Source organism: Pimephales promelas, chromosome 2, assembly GCF_988280905.1.
Source record: "Pimephales promelas chromosome 2, fPimPro1.hap1.1, whole genome shotgun sequence".
NCBI classification, from domain to species: Eukaryota; Metazoa; Chordata; class Actinopteri; order Cypriniformes; family Leuciscidae; genus Pimephales; species Pimephales promelas.
This window is the reverse complement of record NC_142770.1, coordinates 46,170,487-46,190,921: the sequence shown is the minus strand read 5'-3', so window position 1 is coordinate 46,190,921 and position 20,435 is coordinate 46,170,487. Positions and strand designations below refer to the sequence as shown.

Genomic DNA, 20,435 nt, shown 5'->3' with positions numbered 1-20,435 from the left:
GTTCATTTTAATAAAATAATCCAAGTTGAAAACTGGTAAAGTGCTCCCAGATTTTCACCACGGCAAAGAGGTCAGCTAACCTGACGACTCTCATTCTCTCTATGAACATGGTAAAGACAAATAAGTGTTGGGGTATGAAAGCACACATACCCCTAGATTAGTTTTATATTAAATAATAATATCAGGCTGTTTCATGTTTTTCCCAGCCTGAGAGAGCAGGGGTCAAACAGGCCTCGAATTAGGCCTCTGAGCTTTACAGTGACTGCACTAAAAACGGCTGTACGAATTTGTTTCTGCTTATTGCTGGTCAGAGAGGGGAAAAGATTATTTCCCTCAGGACTTATATTAATTCCATCTCTTAAGCCAACAAACACTTAAGTATCCCTGGCAGTAAATATGATTGCCCATTTAAAAACCATTAGAACTAATCAGTTTCATTTCACAAGCTCAGGCAGTAAAACTGATGGCTCATTGATGGCTCACTGATGGCTCAGGTATCTCATGATGGCCCATTATCAGGTCTGCGCAGATTCTCTTGGATTCTATCTACTCTGCTGAACTGCTGAGACAATCTGAATCGGATTTTGCTGAAATGGAAGGACAAGCTGAAAAGAGGTAATGTTTGTGTTTTTGTGTATTTTCTGTTGAGCTCCATTTCAATGGTAATAGGACAATGCCCTGTTTTGCTGCATATTTAAGAGTATTTTATTTCTTTTTTTTTTTACTTATGTCTCATTCTTTCAGATCATAGTTTAAATAATTGATTCTATATCATGTAATTTTGTTTTTAAGGTCCGCTGATCGCACCGTTGTCCACTGCTTGCAGTGCCACAAACCCCAGGAAAACCTTGCTGCTCACCTGGCCAGAGTCTGCATGAAGAAACGCACGCCCGAGGAGAGAGCGGCCGAGGTTCAGAAAGCCAAGGCTTCGAGCAGAGAGTGGGTTCGGATGAACAGGACCTGGGACTACAACCAGATCTGTGCGCTCCTGCCTCATCACCGCTCTCGCGTCATCATGTTTCTTCAGCGTGGTTTTTTTATCACGAACCAACCCCGCGAGTCTGACTGTGATGAAGATGATGCTTCTGCTCCTTCATCAGATCTTCCTCAAACGTAAGGGGCAAACCTTAAACGTTTTAAATGTAAATTCTTTTCTCACTTTATGTTATTGATAACTTTAATAGTCTTGTCTGTTATGTTTAATCCAAACAGCCGGTTGGTTCAGAGGGCTCCTGGCATTAAACACTGCCAGAAGATCGTGAGAGTGGCGAAGCCGGACGTGCTCAGGATCCAGAGGGACCTCCAGGCGGGCAGAGAGCTCTCCAACACGGACCAGACGCTCTACCGCTACTACTGCGAGGCGCTCTTGGTGTTTGTCCACATGCAGCGTCCCAGAGCCGTGGAAGCCTTGACGGTAAGTTCACTCTGTACACACTCTGTATGTGCTTTAATATTGGCACACTTGTGCATTTGTAAATAACGCCTTTTCAATATTTTCCAGGATGCCGAGTGGGTGAACAAGACCAAGCTGGGTGACAGATTTGTGATCGGCGTACAGAGGGAGAAAACCTCGAGTATGCAGATCGCTCTGAGGAGGAAGCTGTAAGTTTTACTGTACAAACTGTTGATTTCTCACCACCATAGTTTTAAATGGAATAACTCATCTGTCTTTTTTCCGTAGTGCTTGGAGCTGTACTTCAGACGAATCAGGCCTGAGAACATTCAGCCGGAGAAACTCTGCAATAGTTTCTTTGTTTCGTCATCCGGCGTGGAGGTTCAAAGTGTCTCTCGGGACATGAATCGGCTCCATAAATTGTAAGTGCCTTACACGGGTCCATGTGTGTGTGTGTGTGTGTATGAACGGATACACTTCTTTGTATCTTGCCTCATCACAGTCACATAACAATTAATATTTCCTTTTTGTTTCTGCAGGTACAAGCTGGCTCCTTTCTCTGCCCAGTGTGTGCGGAGGGCTGTTGAGGAGGCTGCAGAAAAGCTCCCGGCGCAGCAACAGGAGGCGCTCCACCATTACCTGTCCATCAGCGCTGGTGCGGTCCGGCCGCAGGATGTCATCAACGCAGCTCTGCTGCTGGAATCATTAGTCAGGTATACATCTCTTCATCCAACCATGGCATTACTCTTCACAAACAAAGTAACGTCATTCTGTCTTTCAGCACATTTCACAGTCCGCAAGCCTTCAGCCGCAAAGGTGGCACGGCTTATTACACAGGAGGGGTGGAAGGTCAACTGTCCCAAGCCGGAGGACATCGAACGGCTGTGGACACCACCTTCGAAGGCAGATGTTGAAGATGACAAGTTCATCCTTCGCTGTGTGTCTGAGCAGAACTGGTCGGGCATGGCCATAAAAGACTTTGGTGATGAGCGTGGTTTTGGTAAGAAAACCTTTCATTTGTCTTGTAAGGGCAGAAAAAAACAATAATGTAAAATGTACAATTTAGCAGCCAATAACTGCAGCAAGAACTACATTTACATTCTGAACTGTTTGTCTACATGTAATTGTCACCAGGTGACAATTGGGCGGAACAATGAACGTGGTGTTGTTTCCATGGGGAGCTAATTTAATGTAACACCCCGCCGGTTGCCCCATGAAAAACAGTTCGGCTGGATTCCGCAAAGGAGAAACGAGCGGCAGCTGTGAGATGGGCGGAGATTGAATCATCGCGTTCACGAGGGGGATCATAAAAGCAGATGTTCGAGTGAAGAGGGCAAGCGGCAGGGGACAGAGGAATCCACGGCAGGGAAGGAGCCTGAAAACAGCAGTTCAACCCGGATGGAGAAGGAGAGACAGCAGTAACAGTAAAGTGCCATTGGAGATCCTCATTATCTGACTCCGGTCTACCGTATATAAACGACCAGTGAATTTGCCCTGGATCTTTGTGCATTCTGAGGTTGCCTATTGAGGTCTTCTGTTTGATATTGTGGTAACCTTTTTATGGCAGTGGTGTGTGCGTAGTATACTCTCCATACAGTGTGGACACGCTGTTCCATCCAACCTGGTCTCACAGGATTCCGTGAAATGTCCACGGGCTAGGGCTGGGCGATATATCGAGTATGTACGATGTATCGTTATATTTTTTGAAACGATATGGAATGAGGCAATACCGTTTATATCGATACAGTAGTTTGAAATGAGCACATCTGAAAAATAGCTGCTGCAGTGAAAGTAGCTAGGCTACGTAGTACAATTTGTCCTAAACATGACACAAGCTTATATTAATTGCGTCAAAATCACTTTGATATAGTTAACAAGTTTAAGGCAGCTTGCCGCCCTGTCAAATGCTCTGACAGACACTGTTGCTGACTGACAGATATACTTGCGCTGTTTAATGCGTTTGAGATGTGGTGCTTTCCTCAGTGCTCAACTTACATTTCACATATTCTCCATCTGTAAATGTTAGAAAGTAAAGCAAATATGTCCATTTCACAACAAATATGTCCATGTCAGAAGAGGACGAGCTTCTGCAAGTGAATCTCCGCTAAAATTCATGCTTCCTTGAACGAGCGCCGGCGCGCGCATGCGTGTGAATAGTACTACGTAGTACGCAATAATTCTGACTAAAATAAACATATTGCTAAAATATTTGTTGTTGGAGAAAATAAATGTGCCATATGTGGAATTTTAAACCTACAAGTATATATTTTTAATGAAAGTGAAAGTGATTATAATGGGGTAATTAAAAGCAGGCTAATATAATTAGTTTGTGCTTTTGTTTTTGTTTTTATTTTCATTTTTAGTTTAGCTTTTAGTCAATAATAAAAACAAAAGCTTTTTGCACATAATATATTGCATAGCCTATATTATATTTGTTTCCATATCCTTCAATATCAACATTGTTTGTAGGATATCATTGGGCCGAATGTGAATATACTGTATATATATATATATATATATATATATATATATATATATATATATATATATATATATAATATTTATTTTTTTATATATATAAAGATTTTCTTTATCTAAATAGAAAACGTAGAAAGTACCGAGATATATATCGTATATCGCCATTTGACCAAAAAATATCGAGATATGATTTTTTGGCCATATCGCCCAGCCCTACCACGGGCCCTTAACTCAAAATCCGTGGAAACATCACGGAATCGCCGCGAATTCCGTGATGCGGCCACGGATATAACTCCAACGCAAGTCAATGACACTCACTTTCCGTGGTCCACACACGGATACCCGTTTGAATGACGGAGTACAGATCTCACCCAACGGACGTGCTTTCTCATTTGGAAACGCAACATTTGAAGTGTTATAGTTTCTTTTCCAACAATAAAAGCCATAATGACGTTAACCTCTTTATTACAGCTATTGCTCTGTCCTGCCGTCATACAAATTCAGTTTGTTTCAGTTAACCGATGTCCCGTGATGGCACCACGGACCTCAACAACCTGACCTCATGGACGTTGTAATGTGGCTGGCTTGTTTAGAAACTCAAGCTTTATGTCGACTCTATTACAATAATGGCATGTAATTAACTTGACGTTTTGTCTCGTCCTCATAAAATCCAGTTTGATGGCGTTTACACCTATTTCTCGCTTGGCTACGGTCAGAACTAAAATCTGTGATTGCGGCACGGAGTGATCCAGGTGAAAAAGACGTTGTATTAAATGTATTAAAAATATATTTGAAATACAAATAGTGTGTTTATAATACATTTGTATTTACAACATGCTTATTTAAAGTGTACTAAAAATGTATTTTATTGCATTTTAGTATATTTCTAAAAAGTATACTAGAAGTACATTGGTAATAAATATATATTTAATTACACTTTTAAGAAATGTACTATAGAAAAGCATACTTTTAATGTATTTATAAAAAGTATATTAGTAATATATTGGTAATAAATGTATGCTTTATTATATTTTTAATAAATATGCTAATGATAATTATACTTTAAATGTATTTCTAAAAAGTATATTAGAATTACATTGGTAATAAATATATGTTTAAATACACTTTTAAGAAATACACTATAGAAAAGCATACTTTTAATGTATTTCTAAAAAGTATATTATTAGTACATTGGTAATAAATGTATGCTTAATTATATTTTTAATAAATATGCTAATGACAATCATGCTTTAAATATGTTTCTAAAAAGTGTACTAGAAGTACATTGGTATTTAATTACATTTTTAAGAAATATGCTAAATACAAACATATTTTAATTATATTTAAAAATGTTTTACTAGAGACGCAATGCTAATAAATATACACTTAATTACACTTTTAGAAATATGCTAAAAACAAACATAGTTTTAGTGAAATTTTAGTGTATTTACAGAAAGCATACTTGTTGCTAAATTAAAGTATTTTTTTGTGTTTACTTTGTGTGTATAGCAATTTGTAACCTTATAATTTATTTAACCTTGTAGAGGACTAGAGCAATATATTTTTAATATTTATGTTATACTGTAGCATGTGCTTCAGCCCTGCTTTAAAAAAATATTGTGAAAAACAAATGAGACATATATATAAAGTTTAAAAATTACAAGTAATGCACTTCTATACTTCTGCATTAATTAATCAAATAGTCTTTTCCACAAAACAAGTGAATACCAGTACTTGCACACATCAACATAAAAGATCAGGTGTACATACTAGAAAAACAAAATAAATTTGTTAAAAGCTTGACTCTTACATTTGTTTATCCAAAATGAATAAAAAACCTGTTTATAAAGCATGTTATGTTTATATTAACAGAGTTGTTTCTTTTTTTGTGGCCGTTAGTTAGTTAGTATTTCCAGTTGCATTCATTTGGACCAATCAGAGCCAATCTTTTCAAAACAAGCTTGCCGGCAATTGTCCAATCACACACTGCCATTTGAACTTACATGTTGGGCGGGGCGCGGACAACGGATACTGACTGTCTGTGCCGTGGTATATATTCCATTATAGCTTCGGATATTTCAACAGAAATCATGTATTTTCCAAATTTTGCTTTGTTATTTCACTGACTCGGACCTAGTGAGTGTGGATAGCACCGATCTAATATTAAGAGAACACACGAGCAGATTACCAGGTCGTCAGCTCCCGCGAACAATTTAGCAGTGAAGAGGACAACGCAGAGGTGCGCCGCCACGACATGGACAGAGCAAGATACTGCCAGAAAAGATCTTACTTCTTGGTGGTAAGTTTATTCATTTAAGTGATTAGTATAATTGGCTGTATTCTCACTTTGGGTTTAGAAAATATTTTCAGAAGTTGATGACGATGTTCTGTGGTTTACTGGCGTTTCTGTTGATTTGACACTAAAGCGAGTTAACGTTACGTCTATCCATTGACGTTTATCAACTTAATTGTTATAGATCTAGGCAATGACATAAAACAACTATAAAAACATTGCACACTGTGTTTGAAGAAAAAAAGGTTATTACTGGTGATTACACGACAGGCTTGATTGTCCCCAAGTAACTTCTTGTGTTTTAAATATTATAATATATTTTAAGCTCTAATAAAACTTACACATTTGTGATATTTAATTCATAGTAAAATCTAATTAATTATTAGTAGGCTGTCAGTTTTCATGTCAATTCGATAAATAAATTAAGTTGTAATCACCAATAAGCTCTCACAAAACCAATTATTAAATATCTTGCACTGAGAAATTAAAACGATGTTAAATAATGAAATAAGATATTTTATATTTAATATTTAGCCTAGCCAAGGAATTTGCACATTGCAAGACATTTTTTTTATTAAACCTGTGAGTAGATGAGGTCAAGTCGAGTAAGTAGTAGTTGATCCTCTTGATTTGTAACTTTTTGTTGGTGAAAAACAACAAAAACAGTCAATAGTGTGTCATGTAGCAGCTAAGTAGCTAAGTGACCTATTATATATTAACACGTATTTGAAAAATTGCGTCCCCCGCATGAATATGTATTTTGCCTGATTATGCATTGAATTAGGCAATCGCATAATCGTGTTTTTCTCGAAGGACTGATTTATATGATTTTATGTGTGGTATTCAGCTTTTTTACATTTAATCAAGTCGTTATCAGCTGTCACCAACTTGTAACTTTTAATAGAATGTTCTGTCTTTATTAATAATGAATAATTACTTTAATAATAGGGTGGAAGTTACAGTAATGGTTCATTAAATATGTTTTACCATTGAAACAAAATACAAATTATATATGAAGAACACAAACTAGTGTTTGTTCTGCCCTAACTTTGTATAACATGCGACTTTATTTTTTCTTGTAGAGCTGCAGGGATATTATCATCTCTCAAAGAGGCCCTGGAGTCCATGAAACGAGGTTCATTCAGCTCAAGCCCAAGATCATCTGAGCTGTGTCTTCCTGAAACCTCAGAAATGGTTAGAAAATTCTTTATGATAAAGAAAAATCCTATTTGTTATATTAATTATATCTGACTTTTTGTGCATTAATACTTCAGTAAGTGTTCTGAATTAAGTAACAAAGTGACAGCTTTTTATTAGAATTATAAATGAACAAGTTTATACTAATGCTTGTTTTTTTTTATTCTTTCCAGATTTCCCTCGGTGGTTCTGATGTCCCCAAAAGAGTCTATGGCAGACTGAACAAGTCACAAACTTCTCTTTTTACTCACGACTTGGCCACTTTACTTTTTGCTATTGTATTTCACTTTGTTTGACTTAAAGGATTAGTTCACTTAAAAAAAAAAAAACTTTTGCTGATAACTTACCCACCCCCATGCCAAGATATCCATGTCATTCTTTCTTCAGTTGAAAAGAAATTAAGGTTTTTGATGAAAACATTTCAGGATTTTCTCCATATGGACTTCATTGGGAACCAAACGGTTCAAGGTCCAAAAGACAGTTTCAGTGCAAACTGTTCAAAGGGCTTTAAACGATTCCAGACGATGAATAAGGGTCTTATCAAGCGAAACGATCGGTCATTTAAAAAAAAAAAAAACAACATTTAAGTTTTATAAGCTCAAATGGTCGCCATGCTCTGTTCTGTTATGCATGTTCATAACTCTCCTATTCAAACTCGTTCATCAAAATTAATAAATCTTTTTCCGAGTCATTAGGTTCATTCAACGAACGAAATGAATGAGTTGACTTGAAAAAAGATTTGTCAGGGCTGCCAACTCTCAAGCATTCAGCACGAGACTCTCGCAATTGAGCAATTATCATGCTTTCACGACAAATTGACTGTTAGCCATTGGACCCTGAACCGTTTTGTTCCCAGTGAAGTCCATTATATGGAGAAAAATCCTGGAATGTTTTCATCAAAAACCTTAATTCCTTTTTGACTGAAGAAAGAAAGACATGGACGTCTTGGAAGACATGGGGGTGAGTAAATTATCAGCAAAAGTTTTTTTTTAAAAGTGAACTACTCCTTTCAGTTAGTTTATTTATTTATTTATTTTTTGTTCTGTTTAATACCTCTGCAAATCAATGCATTTTATGTTAATGTATTTTGTTTAGTTTACATAATGCTTTACTGATGTAGTGCATTAAAGTTTATCTTTCAAAGAGTGTTTGTGTGTTTTGTAGAAATATTTTTTTACTGGGTTTTGTTGAATTAAAATGTTTAACTGTATTTTTAATACATTAAAATATATTATTTTTATATTAAATGGTTTTTGGAAAAAATATATTTTTAATATGTTAATAGTGGGTCCTATAGTGTTCTACAAATACATTATTAATAAGCTGAAATTATATTTAAAATATACTTAGAACGCATTAATGTGAAGCTAAAATATACTAATACTGTATTTCTAAAGTCGATTTAAAGTGTATTAAAATACACTTTAAATAAGTGCTATTATATTACATTAAATGTACTTAAAATGGTTCCATTTTAGCACAATTTAATATAATAAAATATATTACTATTACCTTAAAATTGAACTTAAATACATATTAAAGTACACTTAATATACTTGAAGTTGTTTCAATTTAGCACATTTAATACATATTTAATACGGTGCACTTAAAATACATTAAGTATATCAAAATAAGTACAATTTAAATACATTTCCTTTTCACCTGGGGAGTCTGTGCTGATACCACGGATAACTCCAGCGCAAGTCAATGACTCATCTTCCGTGGTCCACACACGGATACCCGTTTCAATGAAAGAGAACAGATCTCACCCAACGGACGTGCTTTCTCATTTAGAGACGCAACATTTGAAGTGTTAGTTTATTTTCCAACATCAAAAACCATAATGACATTGTTATTGTTGCACTGTCTTGCCATATTCAGTTCATTTAGCCTAACCGATGTCCCGTGATGGCACCACGGACCTCAACAACCTGACCTCGTGGACGTGAATGTGGCTGGCTTGTTTAGAAACTCAAGCTTTATGTCGAATCTATTACAATAATGGCATGTAATTAACTTGACGTTTTGTCTCGTCCTCATAAAATCCAGTTTTGATGGCGTTTACACCTATTTCTCTCTTGGCTACGGTCAGAACTAAAATCTGTGATAGCGGCACGGAGTGAGTCTGTGCTGATACCACGGATAACTCCAGCGCAAGTCAATGACACTCATCTTCCGTGGTCCACATGTTACACCCCTGAAAAAGGGGAGAAATAATCACGAGAGTGATACGAGTCAACTTTCCTCACTGAAAACTTTTACTGTTATCAGGAAAAGACCGCGATTTCCCCGGAAACTTGGGTGGAAGACAAAAGCAATCAATCGCTAAATTAGGCACAACAAAATTAATTAATCACTCGAACGTTTACATGTTGCTCTATTAATTTTAACCCTTTGAAGACATGTCAGATGAACTTTTTTACACAATTATGTGGACTGAAATTATGAATTGTTTCATTATATAAATTGTTTCAATCCCTATTACTACAAGAATACTGGATGCATTACCTTTTTAATCTTAGATATTTTTAAAATCCTCACATCCTATTAATATTGCAGCAAGTATTTTTATAAACTGTCACACACACACGGATACCCGTTTGAGTGACGGAGTACAGATCTCACCCAACGGACGTGCTTTCTCATTTAGAGACGCAACATTTGAAGTATTAGTTTCTTTTCCAACAATAAAAGCCATAATGACGTTAACCTCTGTTATTGTCCTGTCATCATACAAATTCAGTTTGATTCTGTTAGCCTAACCGAAGTTCTGTTACTCAGTGGAATCTGGATGTTTTAATGCGTTTGCTCATTTAATCATTAAATAATTAATCAAGTCTTCAGGTCGACTGTTTGGTATAATCAACATTTGCCCCGTCATTGAAAAATCCAATTTGATCACGTTTTCCATTTAGCCAGCCTTGATATCTTTACATTTCAGAGAAATGCTGTGCCTCTTGCGACATTACCACTGATCTGGAATGGATCTGTGGTGGACCCTTGGTCAACATGGTCTTGCTTTTGATGTTTACTCATTAAACTTGAATACTTCAGGTCAACTGTCTAACAATGGCGCTATTGCACTGTGCTATAATTTATTCAGTTTGATCATGTTAACCTTCCATGGTCGACACACAGATTCCCTCAGTAGCCTGATCTGGATGTTGGTTTATGTTGTCTGCTCATTTGGAAACCTAAGGCTTCAGGTCGACTTTACAATCGACCTGTCAAAATAAAATCCAGTTTGATCATGTTTTGCAGCCATTTATTTGAATAGATTAAAAGTGAATTTGTAATGCCACCACCGATTCATCCGTGGGGAAAACAAGGACTACAAACTCCGGTTCCACTCAATTAAAAATTATTTTGTTAGTGAATTTCAAAATAATTAATTTTCATGGCGTTACTTTTTTTTATTTTTTTTTACAGAAATCATGTGATGGACCCATGGACCCAATAGGACTATAAAGTCACCGTCTAAAAAAGGACATTGTTATTGTTTGGGTTCATGGATTACCATGAACATTTAGTCGGCGAAAGAGTGACCCTAAGCCTATGCACAATCCACATTAACAGAAAACAGGCAATCCATCCATAGTCATATACCTGATCTGGTTAAAGTAGGCAACATTAAAAACATGGAATGCTTGTACAAGGGATTATTATTTGAGCAGTAATGGTAGTGTGCTCATCCCCACATGTGCGGTGCCGGGCAAAAGGGGGCTGGATAACTTAAAATAATGAGATACCCGCACTCTGCTATTTTTCCCATAAATACTGTGCTGCAACGTTTTGACCCTGCATTTTTGCACAATAAAAGTATGAGAGAAATAGCAGAGTGCGGGCATCTAATTTTTTTAATTTATTACTCATGGACAGAGTTGTCAAAAATACACACTTTCCATACTCAAGTAGGAAGACTTTTACATTTCTTCTGAGATAACGGGAAATCATATTCAAGGTGGATTTTCTATTTATTTCCTTAAGACCATAACAATTTATCCTCTATACAATTTCCACAAAACATCATGTGAACTAGTCAAGAAGGAACGAACTTACAGAGAAACAAGCATTGTGATATACAAAGTAGACAGGACAATAATGCAGTGTAGACAGAAGTATACAGTTGGTTTACCGAACATGGCTTAGAATAATGAAAATGAACTATAAATGTGTGCAGTGAATTAGCGGTTACCACATAAGAGCAGAATATGGCTATGTAATATGAACAATGCATGAACAATACGATATGTGAAAAGTAGTATCTGTAACATTATAATAGTAGTAAGAATAATGTGTATGCAGTGTAACAAAAACAAAATAAATATGGATATTCAGTATGAACCATATAGACATATGTACATCTATGTGCAGTGTGGTAACAGTACCATTGTAGTGCAGAAACATTATGAGTAGTAAGAATAAGTGTATGTTTCAGGATGAATAGGATGGAGAGCAGTAGAATATGGCTATGTATAAGTGTAATTACAGTGTAAATGTACATTTGAAGAGTTCAGATGCAAAAGCCTCTAAATGCCATTTCAAATTTTCTTCTTTAATGATGATTTTTTATCAAACTTGTATATTTAAGTTCAGTAATTTTACTTAAATAACAATTAATAGGTAATCACCATTGCCATTTAAGTGAAATCACTGAACTTAAATATACAAGCTTGATAAAAATGATCATTCTAGAAGAAAATTTCAAATGGCACTTAGAGGCTTCTGCATCTGAACTCTTCATTTGTACATAAACAGAACATAATGGGTCTCATTCATGAGACACGAGGAGAAAAAAAAATTGTAAATCGTGTGTAAAGTGGTTCTGGCGTGAATTTTTCGTAAGAAATCTACACCTGCTCCCTGCCACGCGTAAATAGTGCGTTTAACATTAGAACGTTTTGAAAGGCATCATTTTAAAATTCACCTTAATCGGGTACATGTTTACACATCATAAAAAAAAAAAAATATATATATATATATATATAGTAATTACGTACGGATTTTCTTTTTACTTTTATGATGAGAGCCAGTAATAGCATCTGCAAATGGAACACAAGTCCGCAAGTCTTTTTTTATTATATTAAAAAAAAAAAATATATATATATATTTATATATTTATATATATTCAAGCTGTTTATTCAATTTTTTTTAAACTAGTCTGCAAGTAATAAGTGTTGCAGCCAAGCTTCATGTCGAACCATTTTCTTTTCACTTCTGGGACTGTTCGATTAACAGATGAAACTCCATTAACTGCATCTGTAATGTGCTGCAAAGCATTTTTACATTAAGCACTAAGGTAAAAGCATTATTACCTCAAAAAATCTTTTTTTTAGGACCCGATACACCACTATGTACGCTTGAAAATAAAATGTGGCGTTTTGAATAAACTTCTGATAATAAAACGCTTTTGACGTAACATTGAAATCCTTCCTTTGGTGTCATAATATGATGCCCATATATAGTTGTCCGCAGGATTTATGGTAATTGAGAGAATGAGCGTGCACGTCCCATTTACAACTGATTGGAATTCATTAACACACACACACTTCTGTGTAAGCTGATGTTTTCAAAGTAGTTGTGAATCAGGAGAAGAATTGTCTGCAATGTCTCTTTACGCACAAATCACTCACATATGTACTTGTATATTTACGAACGTTTCATGAATGAGATCCTATGAGTGGGATTAGGCTTTAAAAAAAAGAAAAAAGAAAAGAAAAAGGAAAAAAAAAACACAAAGTTGACAGATTTTAAAAACAAAACATAGAGTGGTCTCTTTCCTAATCTTCTGACTCTGGACTACTAAGGTCATACTCGTCATCAATGTCCGTACTGCATTCTGTGTCCTGTATCTGGAGGTCGTCAACTATAGCCCTGTACGTGCTCACAGCATTTTGGAATAAACTCCCCAGTATGGAGGACCTCCGCATGAGGACACTTTTCCAACCAGATGCAGCATCCTCTGACATGTCACCAAAATCTGTAACATACATAAACATAAGAATTACAAGTACCAAAATCATAGCATGTAGAGCCACATAGAGAGAAACATTTGGTTGTTTGTTGCATGAAATCTTAAACAAGTGAAACAAGGACATTTAATTGTCATATACTGTGGTTACTGGGGGGTGGGGTTGAGGTGAGGATAGACCAAACAAAGTGTGAGGGTGGAGTATGACTAATATGGGTGTGATGGCAGTGGGACAAAACTAAACAAATAGACTGGTACCAGCTCAACATGACTTTTTAGCACTCTGTACCTACCACTTTTGGTTACACCTCTGTTGAGGTTCCAACGATGATATGTAAATATTGGAGATTGCTAAGTTGTCATCGTTATCAGCAGCATCGTAATGTCTGAGCATGCCCTCAGCAGCTATCTGTCAGTGTTAGCACGGACAGGACGGCTGATAAGGCATAAAAAAAAAATGTGTTTGTTTCCGGTTTCCGACCGACCCTGTCAATTATTACGACCCAAATTTATTTTATGAGCTTGGGGAAGAAATAATAAAAATTAAATAAATACACAAATAAAAAACTTTGAGGCGAACTATAAATTTACGTTTTTGTACAGCACCGTCTTTTTATATGCATCTTGTCCTCCAGCAATGCTATTAACAAACGAGGCAGATATCGTTCGTCAAACTGAACTATAATACATATTATACAAGTCTTTTTTTTGTCATTTCTGTCTTTTTTTGCCGGATTAGAACATCAATAACAAACCAAAAAATAACTAGGGAATCACTTAACCGAGAGAATGATTCTGATTTTATTACATTTATTGCAAGTTGCGATCGATTGTGGATAATAAATGTAGGCCTACTGTATTACTGATGGTAAGGTTGCGCTGTTGACGCTCGCTCAGAGAAATCTACACACATGAGCGGAGCACAGGTTTGACCTAAAAATATCAAAATTGAAAATACTGTGGAAACAAAAACACCTACATCTTGGATGCCCTTGAGGTAAGCTAAAACATCTTAAAAAATAATTTTGTGAACTATCCCTTTAATGTCAAGCCCTGAATAATTTCCTACCCATCCGTTGCTGCCACTGAAAAAAAAATTATATAAAAAAAAAAATCCCTACCGACCCATGACCTGAACTGACAATCAACCGGAACCAAACTTTTTTTTTTTATGCCTAAGAGTAAATATTGCCATCTCCCCAAAAACGTGCCTGTATTGTGATGAATACAGAATGCTGTTGATTTTATCTGCTATAGTCATTGCTGTTACCATCTTTTCCACGTTGGTGATGTTTACTTCAGTGTCGCTATAGCCACCAATTACATTAAATGGTACTTTTATGCAGTGGTAAACAAAACGTCTGTAACCAGAGAACCGTAATTTCCCAACTATTAGCCGCAGTTTATATTGATTTTGCAAAATTTCTTCAGCTATTAGGTTAATACACGGGGGCAGTTAATATGGAAGTGATATGGTTTTGTTTCTTTTAACTTGCATAAAACACTGTCCTGCGGCTTATACACAATGTGGCTAATACACAGGAAATTACTGTAGTCAAGTTGAGGTGAGTTGAGCAGTAGGAAAGGGACTAATTTAGTGAGGAAAAAAAAAAAAAAATTCAGAATTTCACTTACAGCCCATTCTGATGTTCTCTTGAAGCTTATCCACTGCCCCCAGATAGCAAACTGACATTGAATCAACGTGGAAACGACGTCTCTCATGACATTGAAACAATGTTGATTTTGCTCATCGAATTAACGTTGAACCAACGTCAGACGCGGCATTCTTCAAAGCTAAATGAAAATCGAAAATTGGTTTGCTTTCATAACGTTGAAACAACACGTTGATTTCAAGTTGATTTTCCGTTAGTTTTGAAAGAATGACGCGTCTGACGTTGGTTCAACGTTAATTCGATGAGCAAAACAATGTCAGATCAATGTTGTTTCGATGTCATATTTCCACGTTGATTCAATGTCAGTTTGCTATCTGGGCCTTTATCTCCTTTCGTAGAGACGTGATGTGCTGAGACATCTCCTTCACAAGGATGCTCTGCTCTTCCTCAAGCCGTCTAATTAGCATTGTTTGGTCAAAAACAGACCGTTTTAATCTGAAGGAGTGGCCTATGGGTAGAGGGAATTAATGGAAATATGAAAAAGTGATTTAGTATTCACAATTAAGTTACAAACACAAACATACACATATAGATAGACAGATTGAGAGATAGAGAGAGTTTGTCATTGCTATACCATAGGCATGTAGGCATACATTTTGGAAAACATGTCAAGATAGGCTAACATACCATCCTCACTTCTCTCCCAAGGCAGGATGTAGTCCTCTGTCAAATTGGAAGCCAATTCCCCATCAATCGTATCCTCTGCAATAGTATTGTAGAGTACAATCTTTTGTCTTAGTTTGCTTTTTAATTCTCTTATTTTTCTTCTCTTTCTTTGTCTGGTCTGGTTGCTATCTGCAAAGTGAAACAATAAAACTCTAAGGAAAACAGAGTTTTTGTTTGTTTTCATTTGGAATGTGCCATTTCAATATTTGTCAACCAACCATGCTGACGATAGAGGTCCTGCTTCTTGCGTAGCAGGGACACTATGATACTTTCTATCTCAGCCCTGAGATCCTCTGTTGCTCCCTGTTGTGTTGCGCTACCTGGCTCTGAATAGGTAACACAGTCAAGCGATAGTTTCATTTGAAAGATTCTGATCACCTTATGTAGTTCATATTTGAACAAAGTAACTAACAGTTGTATTTCTGAAGAGTCCGAGCACTGTGCATGATTTACCTGTGATTGCCCACTCCTGAACATCGCACACCCACTGCTGTGCTGTTTGTTCAGTGATGCCCTTTCTCAGGCTGAAATCACTAAAGCTGGCAGCTTCCACCTTTGCCCTCTCTGAGATCTTTAATGAGTCATGAGATTATGTAAGAGATTTAAGTAGTGTATTACATGAGTAGCTCTCGGCCTCTTTCGTTTTTAAAAAGTAGCTCTCAAATGAAAAACTGTTTGAGATCCCTGCTATATCTGAACACAATACGCATGACATCATCATTTTCAGAGATTGGCGTTTTTGCTGTTTACACAGAGACCGTTTCAAAAACTTGATCCGTTTTTAGTTGGAAACGGTGTCGTGTAAATGGACATCTTAGACTAAATGTATGGTTAATAGGCACAATAATGAAGTGTAGGTTAAGACGAGTGTTCCCAGCAAACATTGGTCCGACGGCGACGTCGTGTCCCTGGCCAAAAATAGTTGCAGCCAGGACGTCATAAATCGGTAAAAATATGTAACACAGAAAATTTCCTAAAAATGCATTCAGATGCATTTGTACATGTCTACAGTTGCATGCATAATAGTTATTTTAAGTTTTAGGTACGTGTAGTTATATACAGTTTATCGGGTGAAAGGACGTCACTTGGCGACGTCTTTTACACGTGCATTTATAGTCCATCATGACCCTCTATGAAATCCTTGTTAAATATGCAAAAGCTGCGCTTAATCCTCGCATGGTTTATACCGCAATAATTAATGTAATTGCCGAAGTAGTTTTTAAGAGGTTGTGAAGACGTCCAATGGCGTCCTTTACACGTCTAGTCTGGCTGTGAATACGTCCACTGGCGTCTTTTGCACGTCTAGCCAGACAGAAAACAATTATCCGGAATTATCTTTATGAAATACACGATTTGTATACAATGTAAATTATAATCACAAAATGCCCAGTGTAGTCAAGTGATTGCAAAGCCACTGCATTTATTCATGTTGTGGATCAGTTTTAAGTTGACGTCCAGTAGGTGACGTCCTTTACACGTGCATTTATAGTCCGTCGTGACCCGCTATGAAATCCTTATGAAATATGAAAAAGCAATATGCTTACACCTTGGCTGATATTGCAGTAAATAATTTAAATGCCCCAAATAGTTTTTACGAGGTTCTGATGTACAATTACGTCCTCAACCTTTACACTTAACTGTGCTACCGAGATTTGATAACAAATCCCGCGATATGATTGATTATCTCGCGATAAAGCAACTACGCAGCCAATTTCCTGTTTTTTCTTCTTCAACCACGACGAGGCGAGAAGGACTTGATGATCGGGGGCAATTTGTTGTACAAAAAGTTGACGAACTACTACAAATCTGCTGTTTGGTAAGTACATTTTGTATTATTTTATAAATGTGATTTGAGTTTTGTAATTTGACTCAGGAACCGGAATAAATGATGCGTACACTTTCAACTGAAAGGTTTGAGTTTGGATAAAATTATTTTGGCAGAATTTCAGATTGCAACCATTTCTCCGCCGGTGAGACCAGATTTTGTTATAAGTCGCGCTTACGCGACCGCAACGTTGCAAAAGTCAAACAAAATGAAAGCGGAACGAATCTTGCGCTACTCCTGCACGGACCCTTTATTGGTTCGGACCATTAAGGATCTTTCATAATATTTCAGGTCCAAGTCAGGTTATGTTTTCCATAAGTGTTAACATAATATCCCAAAACGGCTCTGTGATTGACTGTGTTTATATCTTACACTACAATAAAATTAACTTTTTGTGCAGGTGAGGTAATGCACAATGAAAATAGGCACATATCTGGATGGAGACTATCTGATTCCTTAACCATGGCCTCAGCTTTAAATGTAAAGTATTGACTGTACATTTTTGCACATTTGATTATAAATACTGTCTGTATGCAAAGAATAAATCTTATGTTTTTGATAATATCTGGAATGTAATGTGAGTGTATTATTGTCACTTAGAAGACAGTTAATGTACTCTCTATAAGGCAGTTTTCCAGTTTTGCTCTGTTACAAGTCTCTAACCATACTCTAAAGATTACCAATTTTGTGATCACTTTTGTGAATTTTATTTTTCAATTTGTCTTTCAGGGTGACATAACGAACAGCCATCTGTCAGACGTAGAATTCAGGAATCCTTCTCCAGGCCATCTGGCAAAACCGAAAGAGGCATGGCATTTTTCTTGTTTTATGTCCTTCACAAAGTTTTGTTTGTTTGTTTTGTAATGGTGTTTATTGATTAAGGTGTCTTTACTTACTTAAAATATTTTTCACCCATTTGTTTTTAATGTCTATAGTCACCAGTTCCAAATTCTGCATTATCATCCCAGTCCCAGAGGACACCCCATTGTATGTGAGAACTTTGCTATTTGCATCTTATTTTTTTACACAATTTACATTGAATACAAATATAGAGCCTATGTCTGTCATTGCTCAAGAAAAAGCTAAAGTACAGCCAGCTAATTTCATAGTATCTAAGTCATTATTACACTGTTAAGTGAACATTTGAACAGCAGTCTTATTACACAATTTAAAATATGCGCAGACCAGGTGTAGCCAACCCTGGTCCCCGAGAGCCACTACCCTGCTTGTTTTCCAACTATTCCTGCCCTTGCAGCTTCTGAAAACACACCTAATCCGTTAATAGTCAGCACTCAGCAGTAGGACAGGGATAGTTTGGAAATAGCAGGAGTGAGGACCAGGGTTGGCTACCTTAGATTTAGTCATTATGAATGATCATTATATGGCTACAATAGTTTACTAGGTAGAATTGGATAACAATATGTCTAAATCCTTGCTACATCCACAAAGTAGGCCTAGTTAAAATAAAACAATATTGTTTACTGTTTTTTTATTTATTATTTATTAAACTACTATCTTAATTAAGTCTGTGTTATGTTTTCATGAACAGAATTTCCTAATGTTGTCTTGCCTCTTGACCGCTGCATTCGGGAGAGAACACAGAAGTGAGGGTATGTACGTTAATGTTTTTTTCCAGCCATGGGGTTGTCCTATCCAAAACTGAATTTACATTTTACAAATATTTATTTAATACATCTCTTGTTCCTTAATGTAATTTTATTTTAATTATTTCACTCTTCAAACGCATTTAGTCCAGAACATCTTTTATTGGCATAAGATTATTATGCAGAAAAATAACATTGCTATTTTCAGACATTTTCAAACACCGTACGTAATTAACCTAAAAATTAGCCTTTTTTTAAACCGCATTCTCTTCCCTCAGATGCTGTGATTGTGACGAGGTGGAGCCCAAACGCCACAGATTAAGACGTTGATGCAGCAATGGCGAACACCTGAAGCACACTCAAGAAGAGCTGGATATAAAAATAGCCATAAATAAAACCAAAACCTTAAAGCCATAAACAAATTTCAAAGACTCTAAATAATTTTATTTATGTCTGTTTAACAGTAATGCAAGACTGAAGTAACTGAAAGTTAGTACTGCCACAGCTCTGACTTCTATTTATCAATGGTGGAATATTTTTAGAACGACTTTTCTGTAATATTATAGAAAGTGTTGACTGTTCCTGTACTTTTGTTATATTCTGGTTTGATTAGTGGCTGCTTAACCTTAATGTGAAACTGTCAGAAAATGTCATTGTACTATTTTTATTATTATTTTTTTTTAGCAGTTTAACAACTGGAAGACATTTCAAATGTAATATTCTCAATAAAATGTTGTTGTAAATTATAACTCTTTTGCTTTTGTCCAGAAGTAATGTGTTGATGTAGACGTGTTTAAACCGTTTTATAGACGTCCAGGTCTGACCGGACCGATTTTGGACCTGTTTTAGAACCTATAAGTTCAGATGTGTAGAAATATCCTGATTGATTGACTTTCACGAACTTATACAATATGGGTGTAATTATTTTATATGCAGGAATATACATAAAAAATAAGCCCATTTAGACGTCCGTGGACGCGCAGAAAAGACGTGCAGTTCACGGCCAGATGACGTCGAAGACGTCGGTTCAACTTCCATTTTGGAACTATTTTTCAACCATGACGGGACGTCTCGGATGGACGTCTTTTCAACGGTCAATAAACGTCAAAATGTTTGCTGGGTAGCTGCTATATCAAAGACCTTGTTTAACTTTTTTACCTATAAATGTTATACTGTCTATATAATAAAGTACACAGCCAAGCAATGACAAAAAAATTAAGTAAGACTGTAACTAACCTGTCGCGGAGAAAGCAACTTCAGCGTCTCTTCTGAAATCTTTCTGCTGCATTAGCTCTTTCCAGCTTGAAAACGCTATCCCGATATTTAAGGCCATTG

At 36.3% G+C, this 20,435-nt stretch overlaps 1 protein-coding gene, 2 long non-coding RNA genes and 1 pseudogene across 5 annotated transcripts; 3 read left to right on the top strand and 1 right to left on the bottom strand.

Annotated features, from left to right (window-relative positions):
- The first annotated feature begins 592 nt into the window (after positions 1-592).
- On the top strand, positions 593-3,036 carry LOC148997633 (uncharacterized; annotated as a pseudogene).
- A 2,908-nt stretch (positions 3,037-5,944) lies between these two features.
- LOC120473456 (uncharacterized) lies at positions 5,945-7,832 on the top strand. Its single transcript, XR_016147515.1, has 3 exons — positions 5,945-6,170; positions 7,247-7,358; positions 7,535-7,832. It is a non-coding gene; the product is annotated as an uncharacterized LOC120473456 (long non-coding RNA).
- Positions 7,833-13,125: 5,293 nt separating this feature from the next.
- Positions 13,126-16,386, bottom strand: LOC148997632 (uncharacterized). The gene is made up of 7 exons (XM_089120234.1): positions 16,378-16,386; positions 16,125-16,242; positions 15,890-15,997; positions 15,633-15,800; positions 15,327-15,453; positions 14,968-15,005; positions 13,126-13,341 (listed from the first exon to the last, which is right to left on the bottom strand). Exons 1-7 carry the CDS (start codon positions 16,384-16,386, stop codon positions 13,142-13,144), a joined length of 768 nt encoding a protein of 255 aa, XP_088976360.1. The 3' UTR covers positions 13,126-13,141.
- A 220-nt stretch (positions 16,387-16,606) lies between these two features.
- Positions 16,607-19,926, top strand: LOC148997631 (uncharacterized). Of its 3 annotated transcripts, XR_016147491.1 has the most exons (6): positions 16,607-17,487; positions 17,897-17,976; positions 18,226-18,303; positions 18,432-18,483; positions 19,046-19,106; positions 19,379-19,926. It is a non-coding gene; the product is annotated as an uncharacterized LOC148997631 (long non-coding RNA). The 3 variants fall into 3 exon arrangements; XR_016147493.1 differs by lacking the exon at positions 17,897-17,976 and having other exon boundaries at positions 19,379-19,925; XR_016147489.1 differs by lacking the exon at positions 16,607-17,487 and having other exon boundaries at positions 17,716-17,976; positions 19,379-19,925.
- Positions 19,927-20,435: the final 509 nt, after the last annotated feature.